The sequence below is a fragment of the Manis javanica genome, chromosome 9, assembly GCF_040802235.1.
Source record: "Manis javanica isolate MJ-LG chromosome 9, MJ_LKY, whole genome shotgun sequence".
NCBI classification, from domain to species: Eukaryota; Metazoa; Chordata; class Mammalia; order Pholidota; family Manidae; genus Manis; species Manis javanica.
The window spans coordinates 70,603,534-70,619,405 of NC_133164.1; the positions used below are offsets into that span (position 1 = coordinate 70,603,534).

General features: G+C 44.4%; 1 protein-coding gene across 14 annotated transcripts in view; it reads left to right on the plus strand.

Annotated features, from left to right (window-relative positions):
- Positions 1-15,089, plus strand: part of DTNA (dystrobrevin alpha) — a 385,540-nt gene extending 370,451 nt beyond the window's left edge. For 7 of the 14 annotated variants that reach the window (XM_073212753.1, XM_073212755.1, XM_073212756.1 and 4 more), the window contains 5 exons: positions 138-297; positions 2,999-3,088; positions 4,590-4,776; positions 7,003-7,135; positions 14,033-15,089. In XM_073212753.1, coding sequence (XP_073068854.1) covers positions 138-297; positions 2,999-3,088; positions 4,590-4,776; positions 7,003-7,135; positions 14,033-14,173 — 711 coding nt within the window. In that variant the 3' untranslated portion in view covers positions 14,174-15,089. Of the gene's footprint in view, positions 1-137; positions 298-2,998; positions 3,089-4,589; positions 4,777-7,002; positions 7,136-8,858; positions 8,908-9,000; positions 10,927-14,032 lie in introns of those variants that run through there. The other 7 variants (XM_073212748.1, XM_073212749.1, XM_073212758.1 and 4 more) reach the window with 5 other exon arrangements.
- Positions 15,090-15,872: the final 783 nt, after the last annotated feature.

Below are 15,872 nucleotides of genomic sequence, written 5' to 3' on the forward strand. Positions count from 1 at the left end.
AGACTGCATCTCAATTACGGAGGATTTCCTTCTGCTTCAGAATTCCATGGCTGTTTTTAACACTCGACAGAAGCATTGGGGACAGTATTCAGCATTTTCCTGGGAAAACCAATTAACAGCTTGCATTGTCTCTGCAGACCCAGGGGGCAGGCTCTCCTCGCTCCTCCCCCAGCCACACCATCAGCAGGCCCATCCCCATGCCAGTCCGGTCCTCATCTGCCAGCTCCACCCCATCTCACACGCCTCAGGACTCTCTCACTGGCGTAGGGGGAGATGTCCAGGAGGCATTTGCACAAAGTAAGTGCCTTTATTTTTGTTGTACTCTGCTTTTACATTAAATAGGTTGCCACAGTCTGTTGAGCAGTGACCTGTCAGAGCCACACAGTGCATGCTGAGGGGCTCCAGGGCCTGTGTCAGAGCCTGGCCTGCCAGCCATTAGCAGTGCCCTTCCCTAATCGCCATTTCACCTCCCCTTGGCTTCCTTAGTCCTACCTCATCCTTGATGAGTCTATGCTCACTAAGGGAAGGAAATCCTGTCATCAATATCCCAGGAAACTTGATAAGTATAATCATTTTAATATTCTGAAAGATCTTATTTCTGCTTCCTTCTCTTTACTTTAAAGCAAACTCAAGATTGAGATTAAGCAGTTCCTGCTCTTTAGGCCTGAGGTGATCAGGAAGGATGCTCAGTAGTTAACACCTGCCCTAAAGGGTCAAATCATTGCCTCGGGCACAGAGGGCCCCAAGGTTAGGCCTGCACAGTTAATAGAGGCATACAGAGTGGTGCCTGGGGACAAACAGCATTCTCCCACCGGCTGCTTCTGCTGTTTACACTCTGCAGGGCAGACAGGTTTCCCAGGCAAGTGACTATTCATTTGGAAATAAAAATACCATGTAAGTGTCCATCAGTAGATGAATGGATAAAGAAGATGTGGTACATATACACAATGGTATATTATTCGGCCATAAGAAGAAAACAAATCCTACCATTTGAAACAACATGGATGGAGCTAGAGGGTATTATGCTCAGTGAAATAAGCCAGACAGACAAAGACAAGTACCAATTGTTTTCACTCATATGTGGAGTATAAGAACAAAGAAAAACTGAAGGAACAAAACAGCAGCAGAATCACAGAACCCAAGAATGGACTAACAGTTACCAAAGGGAAAGGGGCTGGGGAGGATGGGTGGGAAGGGAGGGATAAGGGCAGGGAAAAGAAAGGGGGTATTACGATTAACATGTATAATATGGGGGGGGCACAGGGAGGGCTGTGCAACACAGAGAAGACAAGTAGTGATTCTACAACATCTTACTACGCTGATGGACAGTGACTATAATGGGGTTTGTTGGGGAACTTGGTGAAGGGGGGAGCCTAGTAAACATAATGTTCCTCATGTAATTGTAGATTAATGATACCAAAATTTTAAAACATGGAAAAAATATATATACCATGTAAAATTTTTTCTTGCCATAACTTTTCAAATTTATAGGAAGTCAGGAAAAAGTCCTGCAGACCCTCTCCTTGGCAATCTCATTCCTACAAGCATTAAATCTGTCCTCAATTCCCTGTATATAAACACAGACATGTGTTTTCACAGACACATATTCTCCTTGTGTCACAGAAATAAGGTCATGCATTATGCTCTGGTCTGCAATTTGCATTTTCTTTAAATTAGCAAATATACCATGAACATCCTTCCAGACCTCACATATGAATCTATAGGAAAAAGAGGCATATTTGACCACTAGCTTAAAGGCAAGAGAAACAAAGTCAGAAGACAAAGAGTAGACTTGAGGAGACCATTTCTGGTGAATGTGGCCATCAGCTCCCAGAGTCTCAGTCACACTTAAAGCATATAGAGATCAGCAAGAAGGGGCACCCCAAGACAAAACTGTGTGGGATAGAAGACCTACAAATCGCCAATAAGGATACAAAAAAATGTTCAATATCACAAATAATTGTAGAAATACAAATTTTAGTAAATGCCACCTTTTTCACAGCAGATTTTCAAAAAAACATTTTTTATCAGTATTAGCCGCAGATAACAAGAGTATGAGGAAACTTTCACCCTCATCCACCGTGTGTGGGCATAAAATCTTACATCTTAAAGGGAGAGAATGATGTCATCTCTACTGTGTTATGAGGGTGAAAGGAAGACCTACAATAGGACTTTTCTCTGAAAAAAAAATATTAAGTTTTACAAAATAACTTAAAAAAAATTTTAGAATGAAAAGTCCTTTCCCTAAATCTTATTGTAAAGAAATTGGCAGTATTTTAAATCAATTTAAGCTTTCTACTATAATCAATGTTTTATCTAACTATGGTTTTTAACTTGACACATATTTATTATTTTGCTTAGTTTTGCTTTCTGAGACACGACAGAATGAAGCGCAGCCATATGCAGCCTCTAGTTCATAAGGGGCCCGCACTGCATAAGTTCATCAGAAAATCAGATGTTTGGTGTCTTGAGCCCTTTTCTTTCCAAAGATGTCATAGAGATTAGCCCTCTGCTCCATCTCCACCTTGCCCCACCCCCAGGTCAGCCCACAGATGCCCACTAACCCTTGGTGTGCCTGAAACGTCCCAGTAGTCTCTCCCTCCTGGAGAGAAGCATGGCCTGTGCTCCAGTTCCGGGGACATGGATCTTCTGCCCATGTCTTGGTAGCAGGAGCAAGAATCTTCATGCCTGTCCCACACTGGGGGCCTTCAGTGCACAGTCTGCACCAGGTCACCCAGTCTCATTAGCAGTACCACCTCCTTTTACTTGCAGAATTGTCCCAGTTTGGACAATAAATTATACAGACCCTGTCTTCTTATAGCAGAGTCCACTGCCCCAAGACAATGTATTTTTTTTCTGAAAACAGACCAAAATACTTACAAAAAGGAGAGTTCTTGGAAGTTTTCTTGTGTTAAGGTATCAATGGAAAAGATAAACTGCATAAAAACCTGGAAAAAAGGAAAAGCTTTGATTTTCTTAATTATCATTTCTTCTTAAGGTTCAAGGAGAAATTTAAGGAATGACTTACTAGTAGCAGCAGATTCTATCACTAACACCATGTCCTCTCTTGTGAAAGAGCTGAATTCTGGTGAGTCCTTGAACTCATTTGTCTGCTCCTCACAGAGGGACCCATAAGTGCTGGGACCTCTGTTAGAGACCTGTTCATTGTTGAATACAGAAAGACTTTTTAAAGATCTGTGCGATGTTTTCTTGATATATTCAGATTTTTTAGTATTGTTTATCTTTTTGCTGATGAGAAAACTATTGATACATGCTCAGAAAGTGTGAAAAATGCAGAAAAGAATAAAGGAAAATAGATAGCCACTACCAGCGTACATCATGCTGAAGTTCTATTATAAGGTCAAATGTTTTATTCATTGATTTAGACTCTGTTAAAATTTGGAATTCATGGCTATTTGAATGAGGCTAAACTGAAATTTGCCTTTGTACTATCTCTAAAGAAAGATCAGCCCAGAAAATAAAGAGCAAAAAATTGCAAGAGACTCTTTATTCTAATGATATTTAAAACTGTATCAGCATGAATATGGAAATAAATATATTACCAGTTACTAATACATCTCAACTATTCCTTATAGTCCAACTAGCTAGATATTTGTCTGTCAGGACTATGGTCTACACTTGAGATTATAACACCTGTAAGAAATAAAACCTAAATATTAAGACAAATCTGGATTTAAATTACTTAAAGCCACTATAATAATACTACTTAAAGTAATGAAAATTGTTGCTACTATTTTAGATTAAGATAACCAAACAGGATAAAAATGACAGTAGTTAATACATCATGATTAACGGCATGTACCAACTGTCCTAGAGAATACAGTTGACTCCTGGACAATGTGGCAGTTAGGGGTGTTGACCCCCTAATGTAGTCAAATATCCACATGTAAGTGTTGACTCCCCCAAAACTTTATTGATAGCCTACTGCTGACTGGAAGCCTTACCCATAACATAAACAATCAACACATATTTTGTATGCTTTATTTTTATATACTGTATTCTTAAAGTAAGCTAGATAAAAGAGAATATCTTTTCAAATTGTTGCAAATCTCCAAAAATTTTCAATACATTCACTGAAAAAAAACCTGCATATAAGTGGCCCCGCACAATCAAAACCTGTGTTCCAGGGTTCACTGTAATGGCTCAAAATGGGATTCTCACTGTGGATGTCTCAAGTACTATTAGTTTATACTCTTATAACACTTTGAAATATTAGCATATGTAATATTTAAGCTTTGTATTTCCTCAGTTAAAGTAATATTAAACAAAAATAACAATAGTTTTACTAAAGGCCTTTATAGAGAAGTTAAAGCAGTTTTGAGGAATTAAGTCAGTTACTAAGACACAAGGATTCCTCATAACACTATTGAGATACAAAGACAATATTATATACTGATGATTTTATAGTAATCCATGTCAGCATCCATTCTCATTTTGAAAAAAAAAACACTTGATTTAATGTGCAATAACTGGTTGATGTTTTATGCAGTACAAGCTGATTTATGTTGAGCCCTTTATTTGCTGATCAGAAAGTCTTAAGTCTTTATTTCTTCAATTATACCTGCTAGGGGTGGGGAGTGAAACCGAGAGTAATGTGGATTCTGAATTTGCACGGACTCAGTTTGAGGATCTGGTTCCCTCGCCAACCTCTGAGAAGGCCTTTCTAGCACAAATCCACGCCCAAAAGCCTGGGTACCTTCACGGCGGAGTGACCCCGGCCAGCGCACGCAGCGACGTGTCAGTATCTTCTTGGAGGTATTTTCTCAGCAACAGAACAGCCCCCAGGAGCCGTGGAAAATACACACATGCTTGCTTGGCTCATTATTTTGGAGAGTGTGAGACAATGTCCTTTTCCTGCCAGCAGCAGTGGAGGGTGCTCCATTTAAATTTAGTGTTGTGACATTTCCCCTTGTAATTTCTTGAGTGTCAGTGACCAGAACCGAGCAGCACCTGTCGAGGGCCTGGTTCACCCCCGCACATGCTAGTTGTATGCAAAATAGTACGAGAAATTGCTCCAGCCTTCCAGGACCCACAGACTAGTTCAGGAGATAAGCCATCCTACCTTCTGACTTCACCTTGTTCTTGAGGGGCCTGCTGATGCTGGAAAGGCCTCTGTAAAGGGGTGTAAATAGCATCCTACAGCACTTGGAACCAAAATAAGTAAATGTATAACATCACATTATAAAGGAATCAGATTTGGCCGACTTGTTGAATGTGTAGAAATCTGACCCTGAAAAGACATTTTGCAGAGGTTTCCATCCAGTTAGGCTTCTAGAGCTTGACAGAAGCCTTGGAGTCGGTGGTGTCCCCAGTAGACTTGCTGTAACCCTCGGTCAGCAAAAAGCAGCCAGGCGTCGAACACCAAAGCTGAGGGACGAAGGCTAAGCTAGGATAGACCTGCAGAGCCCAGCTTGGGAGGGAAAAGAGTTAAGCTTTAAAGGGAGGCAGCAGTGGGCCTTCAGGAGAGCAAGACCCGGGGCCATGAGACCTGTGCAGAGGCTCTCGGAGGCCGGAAGGTGCTCACTGAGCCCCGAGAGCCACAGAAGGGCGACGGCGGCTCACCGGAAGTACTGCTGGCAAGTCCCCAGAGATAAGCGGCTGTTCTAAGGGCCCAGAAACGCCTTCCTGGTGTTGCTCTCAGGCCTAGTGAGTACAAGGCTGTGATGATGGGGACTTGTGAATGCGTGGTTAGAAAGCCAGCTGTGAAAAAACAGCAGAAGATCCAAACGAAACAGTTATAACAGTGAAAATGGCAATAAGCTGCCGCTTTACTTTCAGTTTGCTTTCTTGTCCCTTCCTCTAATTTAGAATTATTTGATTTGTTATTCAAAATGGCTAATTACTTGTTATCAATTTAGTCTGGTAAATTCATATCTATTTGACTTTTTATAATTAAGCATTTACACATGGGTCCCTAAAATTTCCTTGTTGAAATCCTAAGATCCAAGACTGTAGCTGAAGCCAGCCCACTCTGCTGTCCAAGGCGCTAGAGGCCATTCTAGCTGCCAGCATGGCTGCGGGATTGGGTTCAGGAAACGGAGGCCTGGCAGACCTATTTAGGCTGGCCCCAAACCACTAAAAATAACGAGAACATGTCGTACAGATATAAATAGACAAGAACAGTGGCATTTAAGTTCCAACCCAGAAACTTCTACTTGACCACTGTTTTCATTTTAGGGGATATTTTAATATCTGTACTATCTAGACATGTACTGCTTTTACCCTGAAGATAGTTTGCTCATATGATTTAGGTAGTAGATTTAGATTCAGTTGCAGGAAGAGTTTTATATATACTGGGATGAATAGATGGAGATAGTCACACATTAGTGAATGAGGTCACCGTATACATTTATTTCACATGGAACTGGACAATTTAAATGGATTTCTTAGATTAAGAAGTAGTACACATTTTTAAGATCAAGAGCTATGAGTTAGTGTATTCGCCTTTCTGACATCAATTAGCTGCTATTCTGAGACTTAATGGTGCCATAAAAATGAAGCACATTTTTATATAGGCATATAGGGTGCATTTGCCTATAATGTGCATAACACAGAGGATTCAATTTTAAACAAAATCATTATTTCACTAGAGGGCTCACTTTCCTTATAGAAAGTGTTCTTGGATTCCATTTTTTAAAAAAGCTCCCAGATTGGAAAACCTATATCCTCCAAAAAGACTAGCCTTCCTTTATTAAGATGATGACCATTTAAAGGACAACTCATTCCTGTAAACCCTAGGAAAACATGCATCACCAGCGATCACCAGACTGCCACAGAAGGGTCACACGTAACAGTACCTTGGTCAGGTGTTTCTCCAAACTCCCAAGTTCTTTTAGTTTTCTGTTAGGTAAAAGAAGACACTGAACCCAAGCAAAGAAGCAGGTTGGAGGACCGAGGAAACGTGCCCCACAACAGCTGACATGCGCAGTCTGCTCAGTTTCCTTTGAGGATCTGCTCCAAACCACCAGTGTTTATTCCCAGGGCGACAGAAGACGGGGACACCTGTGCGCAGCCAGAGAGTGAGAGCTATGAGCACAACTCTGCCCAGCAGCTAGAGGATGAGCTCCAGATGGAGGAGTACCTGAGGCGGGAGCTTCAGGACGACACCTGCCAGGTACGCGGAGCCAGGCCTGCCGCCCATCCCGCGGTCCGGGCCCGCTGGAGCTGCGTCTCCCTCCTCCCACCTCCCTTTCCAGAATATTCTGATTGCTCCTTAGTCTTTGTATTCCAGACAGTACAAATTTTAAATACTTCTTAGAGCTGCCACTTACCGTGCATTCTTAAAAATTCTGACCTAGAAAGTGGGAAGCGGCCTTGCTGGTCAGCAGAAACATGGACACTGACACTCCTTACTTCTCCAAGGTATTAGAAAGACACTTTTTCCAAAGAGTTTAAAAAAAGGTGTAGAAGACAAAAGGCACAGGAAACTGAATAAATGTTAATATATCACCCCTTTGAACCACTGTCCTCGGACCCCGCTGCCCGCCTCAGTCACAAGCAAGAAGGAACGTGCAGGAGGGGCTGGGGAACTGTAGGCCCCACACTCAGCAGGGGTGGGTGGGCAGATCACATTGACCCTCCTGAGAAGTCACTGAAAGCCCCACGCAGCTGGAATGAACATTGGTAAAGCGCAGAAACGGATGCGTTTTTCACAGATCGTTGTATAGCCAAGTTTCCTTTCTCGTTCGTTTCCCTCCCCTGTAATCCACAGGGGCTTCTGGGGGTTCTCAGAGTTCAGGGACATTTGCCTGGCTGAGACTTTCTGCCCCTGTCCCCAGTGGGTTATTCGTCACGTGAGGCCTTCTGTCTGAGGGCCGTTCGTATCTGCACTGCGAGATCAGCAGTGACCCTCTCTTACCCTGTTAGGAGAGTAAATTACCTTCCACTTCACATATGCTTACAGATTAAGTTTGGAACTCTTTTCCCAAGAAGAATGCAGCAAGAGGGGAAACTGAAGCCCACCAGCCCCTACCCTCACCCTGCCAGGATAAAACACAAACTTTGTCCCTGGAATGTTCCATTAGCCTTTTTAGCTTAACCACCCTATTTCAGAAGCAACTAAAATGTAGGTCTAGTCATGTTGAAAGGAAGGACCTTAAACTGGGCACATGGAGCCACGTCTCTGTGCCATGGGACTCGCTGCAGTGGTGCCCCCAGAAAGTGTGCCTCCTGGGGCCCATCCACAGATGGGCACAAGCCTGCCTGGAGCTGCCAGGGTCTCTGGAGCTCCGAGCATGGCAGGCCTGCTCCTGCGCCATTTGCCCCTCTGCGAGGGAGGAGGACATGGTTAAATAGTCCACGCCCCAGTTCGCACGTTAGACAGGACTGTGAGGCCTCCCTCTTTGAGCCCAGACCGGTTTCTGGATTTTGGTGACAACAGTAAGTGAAATTCTGGTTGTTCTTTTTTAAAGGGAGGAACTCATTTCATATAAAATATTAGATTGTTATTTACTTGGGTGAATTAGCAAGTTAATCTTGTCTGAGTAAAATGGAGGAAAATCCTACTAATATCTTAAGGTCTTTGGAGTTCTGCCACCCTTTGTAAGCTCCTCTCTCTCCATTCCTTCGCGTACCTGTGGCTTCAAGGGAAAGACAGAGAAAAAGGGCTAGGAGTACACAGTGGGCCTGCGTACCCTCTCAGGACGCATGCCCTGGGGAGCACTGAAGTGGTTTTCCTTGCTCTGTGAGCACAGTCTGTTTGATGGCTCAGAATGCTGTTTTCACTCATTGGACTCTCTCTGTCTTTCTGCATGGCTTCCAGCCGAATGATTCACCAGCTTGACTGCATCCACACCTGACGTGTCACCTTTCTCGTTTGTGTCCTTTGTCACCCACAGGTCAGCTTGCAGGGCTGAATACAATATCCTTTTACCACTCTCCTCTCAAGTAAGTACCCTCCTATTCAGGAGGAAACGTGGCCACTGTACACTGAATTCTGATGACTTGTAACCTAAATTCACAATCACTTGCTCTCTTCAGTGTTTCTATGTATCAGGATAGCCTCCTTCCCTGTTGATATGGAAGAACATGCCAGGCTATGGAACATTTCTTTATAGTTCAGTGGACATTTGGCATACAACCCTGGGAGTTCACTTTATGCTCTGTTAATTAGGAAAATTGGCACAAAAACTTCTGTAGCACCAGAGACACTCCAGAGAGCTTCTGTGGCTGTGAAGCCACAGCACCAACCCACAGGAGCATCCGTCTTAGCCTTTGTCACCAGGAAGGAAAGATGCAGGCTGCTCGGCTTCCTTAGATGGGTCAGTCCCGGGTCCCACTGTACTCACAACCCAGAAGCTCCAAGGCATAGGCCTTACCTGCTGGAAGCAAAACCATGTACTTTTAAAGAAAACTGAAGAAGCGGGGCATAGAAGAAACTTCTGCAGCCTTATATTTTGGAAACAGCTGTTTCAAGTCCATTGTGAACTTAATTTCAAGTATCATTTATGAGGCATGTGATCCTCACCCCCAAGGACCTGCCTACATGCCTGGAAGCCCTCTGTGATGTATTCAATGTGCAGAGAAGTCCACTTGTCCAGCAGTCACCTGAGTGTAGTGGTTTGAAACTGAAGCTCTGGACTCAATAGACCTGCCCCAAATATGATTGCTATGATCGCAGCAAATCTGGACAGATGATTCAAACTCTACGAGTACATTCTTTCTACAGTGTGTGTTTTAATGCCTGCCTCACAGAGGACTTGTTCTCAGTGGGGCATAGTTCTTAAAGAGCTTAACGCGGCAGCAGATGCCCCATGATTTATTGTGGTCGCATGCATACACACCTGGCACTGCGTGGTACTCCACAAGAGGCACGGTCCTTGGTGCTGCTTGGCATCACCATGGCACTTGGAACAAGCTTGCTCTCCCTGTTTCATAAAAAGGCCGGGATTCAGCTACATGCAGTGATTTGATTGGCGTCAGCTGAACTGGTCCGAAAGACTAGACGGTTCCTCAGGCTCCAGCTGAGGGCCACTTAGGTGTTCCCCCATTCAGTCCAGAGCTAATGTGCACCTCTCATGGTCATCTGGCTGCACAGCCCCAGGCCCTCATGTCTACGTTAGTCATACAGTCCTTCCTGACCATGGGATCCCATAATTTGTAGTGCAGTTGGAGTAAACTCAACTCCGGCTGGTAAATTAAAAAGGGATGTCCGTCTCCTAAATGACATGTCAACTGGCAAAGATGCCTTCCAGCCCAAGCCTCGTGTCCCAGGCCTCAAGGGAAGATCAAGCCCATAAAAGTTATGGCATGATTGCTGTTACAAAATATATTTTAGGAGCAGTACGGTCCTTCTGGTATGAAAGGGAGGGTCTTACTGCCACGTTCTCTGTCCCCTCCCTGGGACTTGAGAATGCTACCCGACTCTCTGTGACTACAGGGGAACATTCCCAGGGGCTGTTTCTGAAAAATTCACTCCAGTCATAGCAAATCCCAAAGGAGCAAGACTTTTCCTTTAATAGCATTTTCTCAGCTCCAGCAATTTGATCATTTTTGTTCTGTATGTTATTTAAACATCAGTAATTAGTTCTTAGAAAAACACAATTTTTAAAAAGCCTAATAAAACGTCCTTGACATAAACCCAGATAAGAAGCAGCTTTTGGTTCTTGGACCTAAAACCCAGAGACATCAGTCCTCTGAAAATCCTTAGGCCAATTTTTAATCTTTTGCTGCAAATCTGGCAGTGAAAAATCAAAACAGTGTGGCTTCTGCCATTTACTGACTGTGTGCCTGCCTGCCTGGCATTTTGCAAGACTTTTAACATGAACCGGGCTGTCCCTAGAGGGCCACTTAGGCAAAACTCATTTAAAATCTGATTGAGTGCTTCAGAAATCAGTGGTTTTTCATCTTTGCAGCTTTGATTTTCTTGACGCATCCAAGAAATATAGCTGAAATTTTGGAACAGTATATGCTGTTGAAATCTATTTGTTCGGACTTTCTAACTGTACTGCAAGACCAGAAATTATCCCGAAGTGTATATACCCCTGATCCAAGGGCACGGAAGCCAGCTTCATTGGCTTGAAGTCGTTTAGGCATGCACAAGGGAGAGCCGTCCGTGGGTCAGGGGCCATAAGCAGGACACTGGAGACTCAGACATAGAATGCCTGTGCTGTACAGGAAGAGCTTCAGGCCTGTTCGAAGTTAAACATGCATTATCAACACACTAACAAGAGTGAGAAGAGTAAAGCCTGCTTTATGCTTTGCAGTTAGCCACTTTGGAAATATAGCATGTGGTAGTTAACACTCAATTTAAGAGTCCACCAAAATTCCATTTTGACCCACTCAGTATCTGGGATTTGTCCCTTTTCCATCCCTCTGGTCACATCTGACCTTCAGAAATTGGGAGATTGGACAATCAAAAGTGGATTTTTTTTTTACTTAGCATGGCATTCTGAAAACGGGTCAGTGGTCTCATCTGCTTGTCAGGCACAGCACAGGTATTTCTGTTTGCATGGCTTTAACCCTCCAGATGCCTCAGGTAGTAGCATCAAGCAAGAGACTCGACACAGAGGACCCCTCCATCTCCTTCCAAAGGAGTTGCATGGACATTCCCGGGGTGCTCATTCCTGATCACCAGAGGAAGGAAGGAGAGAGAGAATGTGTGTGTGTCGGGGGAGTGGGGGGAACCTGAGCTTCATAACCCTAATTTAGAGAGCAGTTTTCATCTTTAAACAAAATTACACATTCCTTATTCCCAGAAAAGCTATAGTCAGACAGATGATAACAGAAACTTGAAAGCCGCTGTGGAAGGAGCACGCTGAGCTGCCCGCACAGAGGGGATGGCAGCCGGGCAGCAGCTACACAAGAGGGACCCCCCCCAGCAGCCCCCGGCAGACCCCCACCCCAGGAACTGTGCCCTGCTGAGGCACATAACTTTCTGTTCTAAGATTTGGAGACAGAAAAAGAGGCTTCTGTTCAAAGCCCACTTACCAGCTGCATCTTCTGTGCTGCGGCTCATCCCTGGTGAGAACAGAACACCGAGCCAGACTAAATGGCGGGCTGCAAGCCCGGGCCACCCCTCTCCCCATGGCAGTGTTAACAAGCATTCTAAACCTTTGCACATGATATTGAACCAGTTCAGTTTACAGTAACAATATTAACATTGTTTATTGCTAGAGGCTTGATTTCTGAATTCTGTGAGATTTTAGCAAAACAGTTTATTATACACTGTACATTTTTTCCACAACAGTTAGGAAAAAGCAACCACTTGCAATTTTTCACCAACCCCGAGGATTTGGTTCCTGAGGGTACAGACTCAGACCCCAGAGGCCTGCACGGGCTGCCCCCATCCTGGAGTCTCTGGGCAGTGACTGACCAGGCACTCCAGGATGATCCAGTCTCTGGGGCTTCTTTACAATTTGGGTTGTTTTCTTTCAAGATACTCTTATGAATCAGGCATAGAATTTAGTGTAAATATTTTTCCAAATAGATATCATATTCAAAAAAGGAAACACTCAAATTATATAGAATCTAGTTTTTAAAACCACAGATCTTCTTAAAAACTGTGAACTATGTTTTGAAATACTTGTGACTAAAGCTGTTTATAAACCACAGGTGCCATAAGATCCCCAGATGGACTCGTTATCTCTGCTCTTCCGTGGGCTGGTTCCTCTCCTTGTAGCTTTAGGGAGCATGTCTGTAACAGTGCTGCCAGTCCGCAAGCCCCCTCATCAGGCTGTCTGAGGCCTTCCGCTTCACACGTACAGGCTTGGGGTGCTCTGCAAGCCTCCGCTCTCCTGTCATCCTAAATGTCTGTTGCCTTACCAGCCACCTGGTGTTCTGCATGCAGCCTTCTGGGGTCATGAGAGAGGAAACAGGCTCTTCTGAGTTGGGATTTTGCACAAGAAGGGTGAATGGAATACTGCTGAGGGCCCTCTTTGGGGAGTGCTAAGAATTCCCTTAGGGATTCCAGGGAAATGAAAAAATGATCTACTTGTTTCAAGATTTGATCGAATAAAAATCCTGCAGCATATTACATTATACTTAAATTGGCAGCTTCTCTGGAATTTCTGATTCTCCTTTAAAAGAAAGAAGAGAAGTTCATTTTAGAAAAGTGGTTCTCAAAGTGTGTTCCCTGGACCAGTAACTGATAGCATCACTGTCTCCTGGAAATGTATTTAAAAATGCAGGTTCTTAGGCCCCGACCCAGGCCTCCTCCTCAGAAACTCTGGAGGTGAGGCCAGCACTCATGTTTTAACAAGTCCTCTGGGTGACCCCTGATGAAGCTGGAGATTGAGAACCGCTGCTTTAGAACACCGTGGCATCATAAAATCTCTGAAGAGGCCTTGCTGGGAGTAGGCAAGACAGGTCCTGGGTCCAGCTCACAGCCTCAGGGACTCGATTTTGCTTCCAGGGCTGGCAAAACCCTTTCCCGTGCACAGAGTCGGCAGTTGGGGGTGTCCTGCCCAGAACAGACACCTGACATCTCCCTCTCCAGAGGGCTCTAAGAGGCTTGTGTGCTGGATTTGGCCATAACCATCTCTGGCCGCCCTTCGGAACAAAATTGCTTGCCTGTGGGATAGTGAAATGCTTGGCTGGCATTAGTAAGGAGCCCATTCTGTCCGCTGATGCACTTAATTCCTCATGCAGACAGATGTCTTTGTGAGTTTATTGGTGTATCTTAATGTCCATCTCCTTCCCCTGCCCACCCTTTGTGAGACCAACCTCTCTAGGTGGGACATGTGCCCCTGTGCCTCCTACCCAGTGCTTAAACCACTACGTCCCAGCTGCCCACATGGCTGTCAGCTCTCAATCTTAGCCTGGTGGTTCCTGAGCTTGGAACTCTGACCCTGCAAGTGGCATTCAGCCACTGACTAGGCTGAGCTGACAGCCGCTGTCACTCTGTTTCTCCATCAGGATGTGGTGTAAGGGCTGGACTGTCCCCTCGTCCCGGCATCCCTAGCAGGTCCGTCTCACAGTTGTTCACTCCATCACACAGAGCCATTGCAGGGACTCTGGAGACTGCTGCCAGGGACCAACTGCTGACTAACCAGCCACCTTTTCTTTCCCTTAGCTCCGCGGCAGCACTGAGACCAGATTCGAGTGCCCCCGTCCTGTGCCCGAGGCAAAATGGCGTGTGTTGTTTTGGGCTTTTGTGTTTTTTGGTGGGTTTCTTTCCTTGACACTCCAGATTTACTTCTGGGGTCTGTTCTAAGTACCAGCCGGCAGCTTCACCTGTCCTGCCCACTAGATACAGAAATATCTTGCAGGGTCGTTTCTTTCTTGTTCCACGACGAGTTGCACCCCCACCTCCATCAGCGATGATGGTCTGTTAATGAGCACCGGTCTAACACAGCCCCCCCACAGTGCCATGTTCGTGGAGGGAGGGAGGAGGGCGAAATCTACTTTGTGGGATTCAGGAATCAGTTGTGGTTGGTCAAGACGCAAGTTGGGGTAAGTTTGGTCAGAGAGAGACGTGCTGGAGATCGTGGAAAATGGATTCTCGAATGCCCTACTACAAGGCAGGAAGGTTCATCTGTAAGTAGTGATGTGAACTGAATTGCATAAGCGTGTGGCCTTGTGATATACTGTGTGTTTTCTGATATGCATGAGCCAAACTGTTGCATCATAATTTAGCAGTGATGTCTGCTTTAATTTTGATCATCTTTCCTCCCTCACTAGTTCTTGGCTGTTAACTGTAGATAACGTATGCACAGCAGCCTCCAGACACTGCAGTCACCTTGGTTCTATTCTGCGCAAGGAGCCACTAAAAAACCCCACTGTGTCCTCAGAAGAAGGGGCATTATTACTTTTGAACCAAAAAGAGGAAAAAAATCAGAAGCATTACATGTTGAGGCTAATTAACTGTAAGAGACATTTTTAGTTCTGACTACTGTAATTTGACACCATTTGAACTAAGTCAAAGACACTAAAGATTTCACGATACTCATTGGTATTGTAACAAAACTACTGTATGATTTGTATTGCTGTTAAGTACTGTTGTGTGTGTGTGTGTGTGTGTGTGTGTGTGTTGGAACCTCCTGGGGACATGTTATATTTTGAAGTGATTAAGCTATTTAATTATGTGTCTATATTTTGGAATGGAATTATTTCTTCATTAAAAAAGTTTTTAAAAACATTGTATCTTGTGTGTTTCATTCCTTTGTTTCAATGAGTTTTTCCTATAGCAACATAGAGTCCAGGAGAGACAGGTCTGTACTTGGAGAGTGAAGTGGACCTGTCATTAGGGCTTCACGCAGTGGAGGCAAAATATTTCCCCTTTTCTTGCATTTGGGGGCAGAGTTTTTTTAAATGGAAAGCCTTGTTATAATCAATATGGGGGTGAGTTTGAGAATACAAGTAGCTAACATTTCTTTATATTAGACACTGTTGTAAGTATTTTACGTTACTTCACTGGCTCCTTTGAATCCACATCTAGCCAGGTACTTGGCAGACATTATATGCCCAACAATTATTTGTTAAATGAATAAATGGCTTTTGTTTTATTGTGTTGGAGCCAGTGAGAGGAGAATCTGCATCCCTGGAGGCTAATGTGGTGGCAGCAAAGCAATCAAGTCCCAAGGAGGGGACAAAAGCTCAGAGTGGAGGGTCCACAGGGTGATCTCTCCCTGCGCTCAACTTCTCCTGCAAAGTCTCCATGATTCCCATGCAATGGGCAGTTGTGTGTTTTGTCTGCCTGAGGAGGCAATTCCTGCACACAATGCAGTTTTGGGATCTCTGACTTGGAATGGAGATGAAGTCTGTGTTCACAGAGTCTGGGGTGAATCTGGAGTTGGTGGAAACCCTAAACACTCAAGAGGCACTAGAGAAAGAATCAGAGAGTCTCTGCCTCAATTACAGGAGCAACTCCTGCCTTCGCAGGACCGAGAGGGGAAACTCAGCCATGCTGCCCC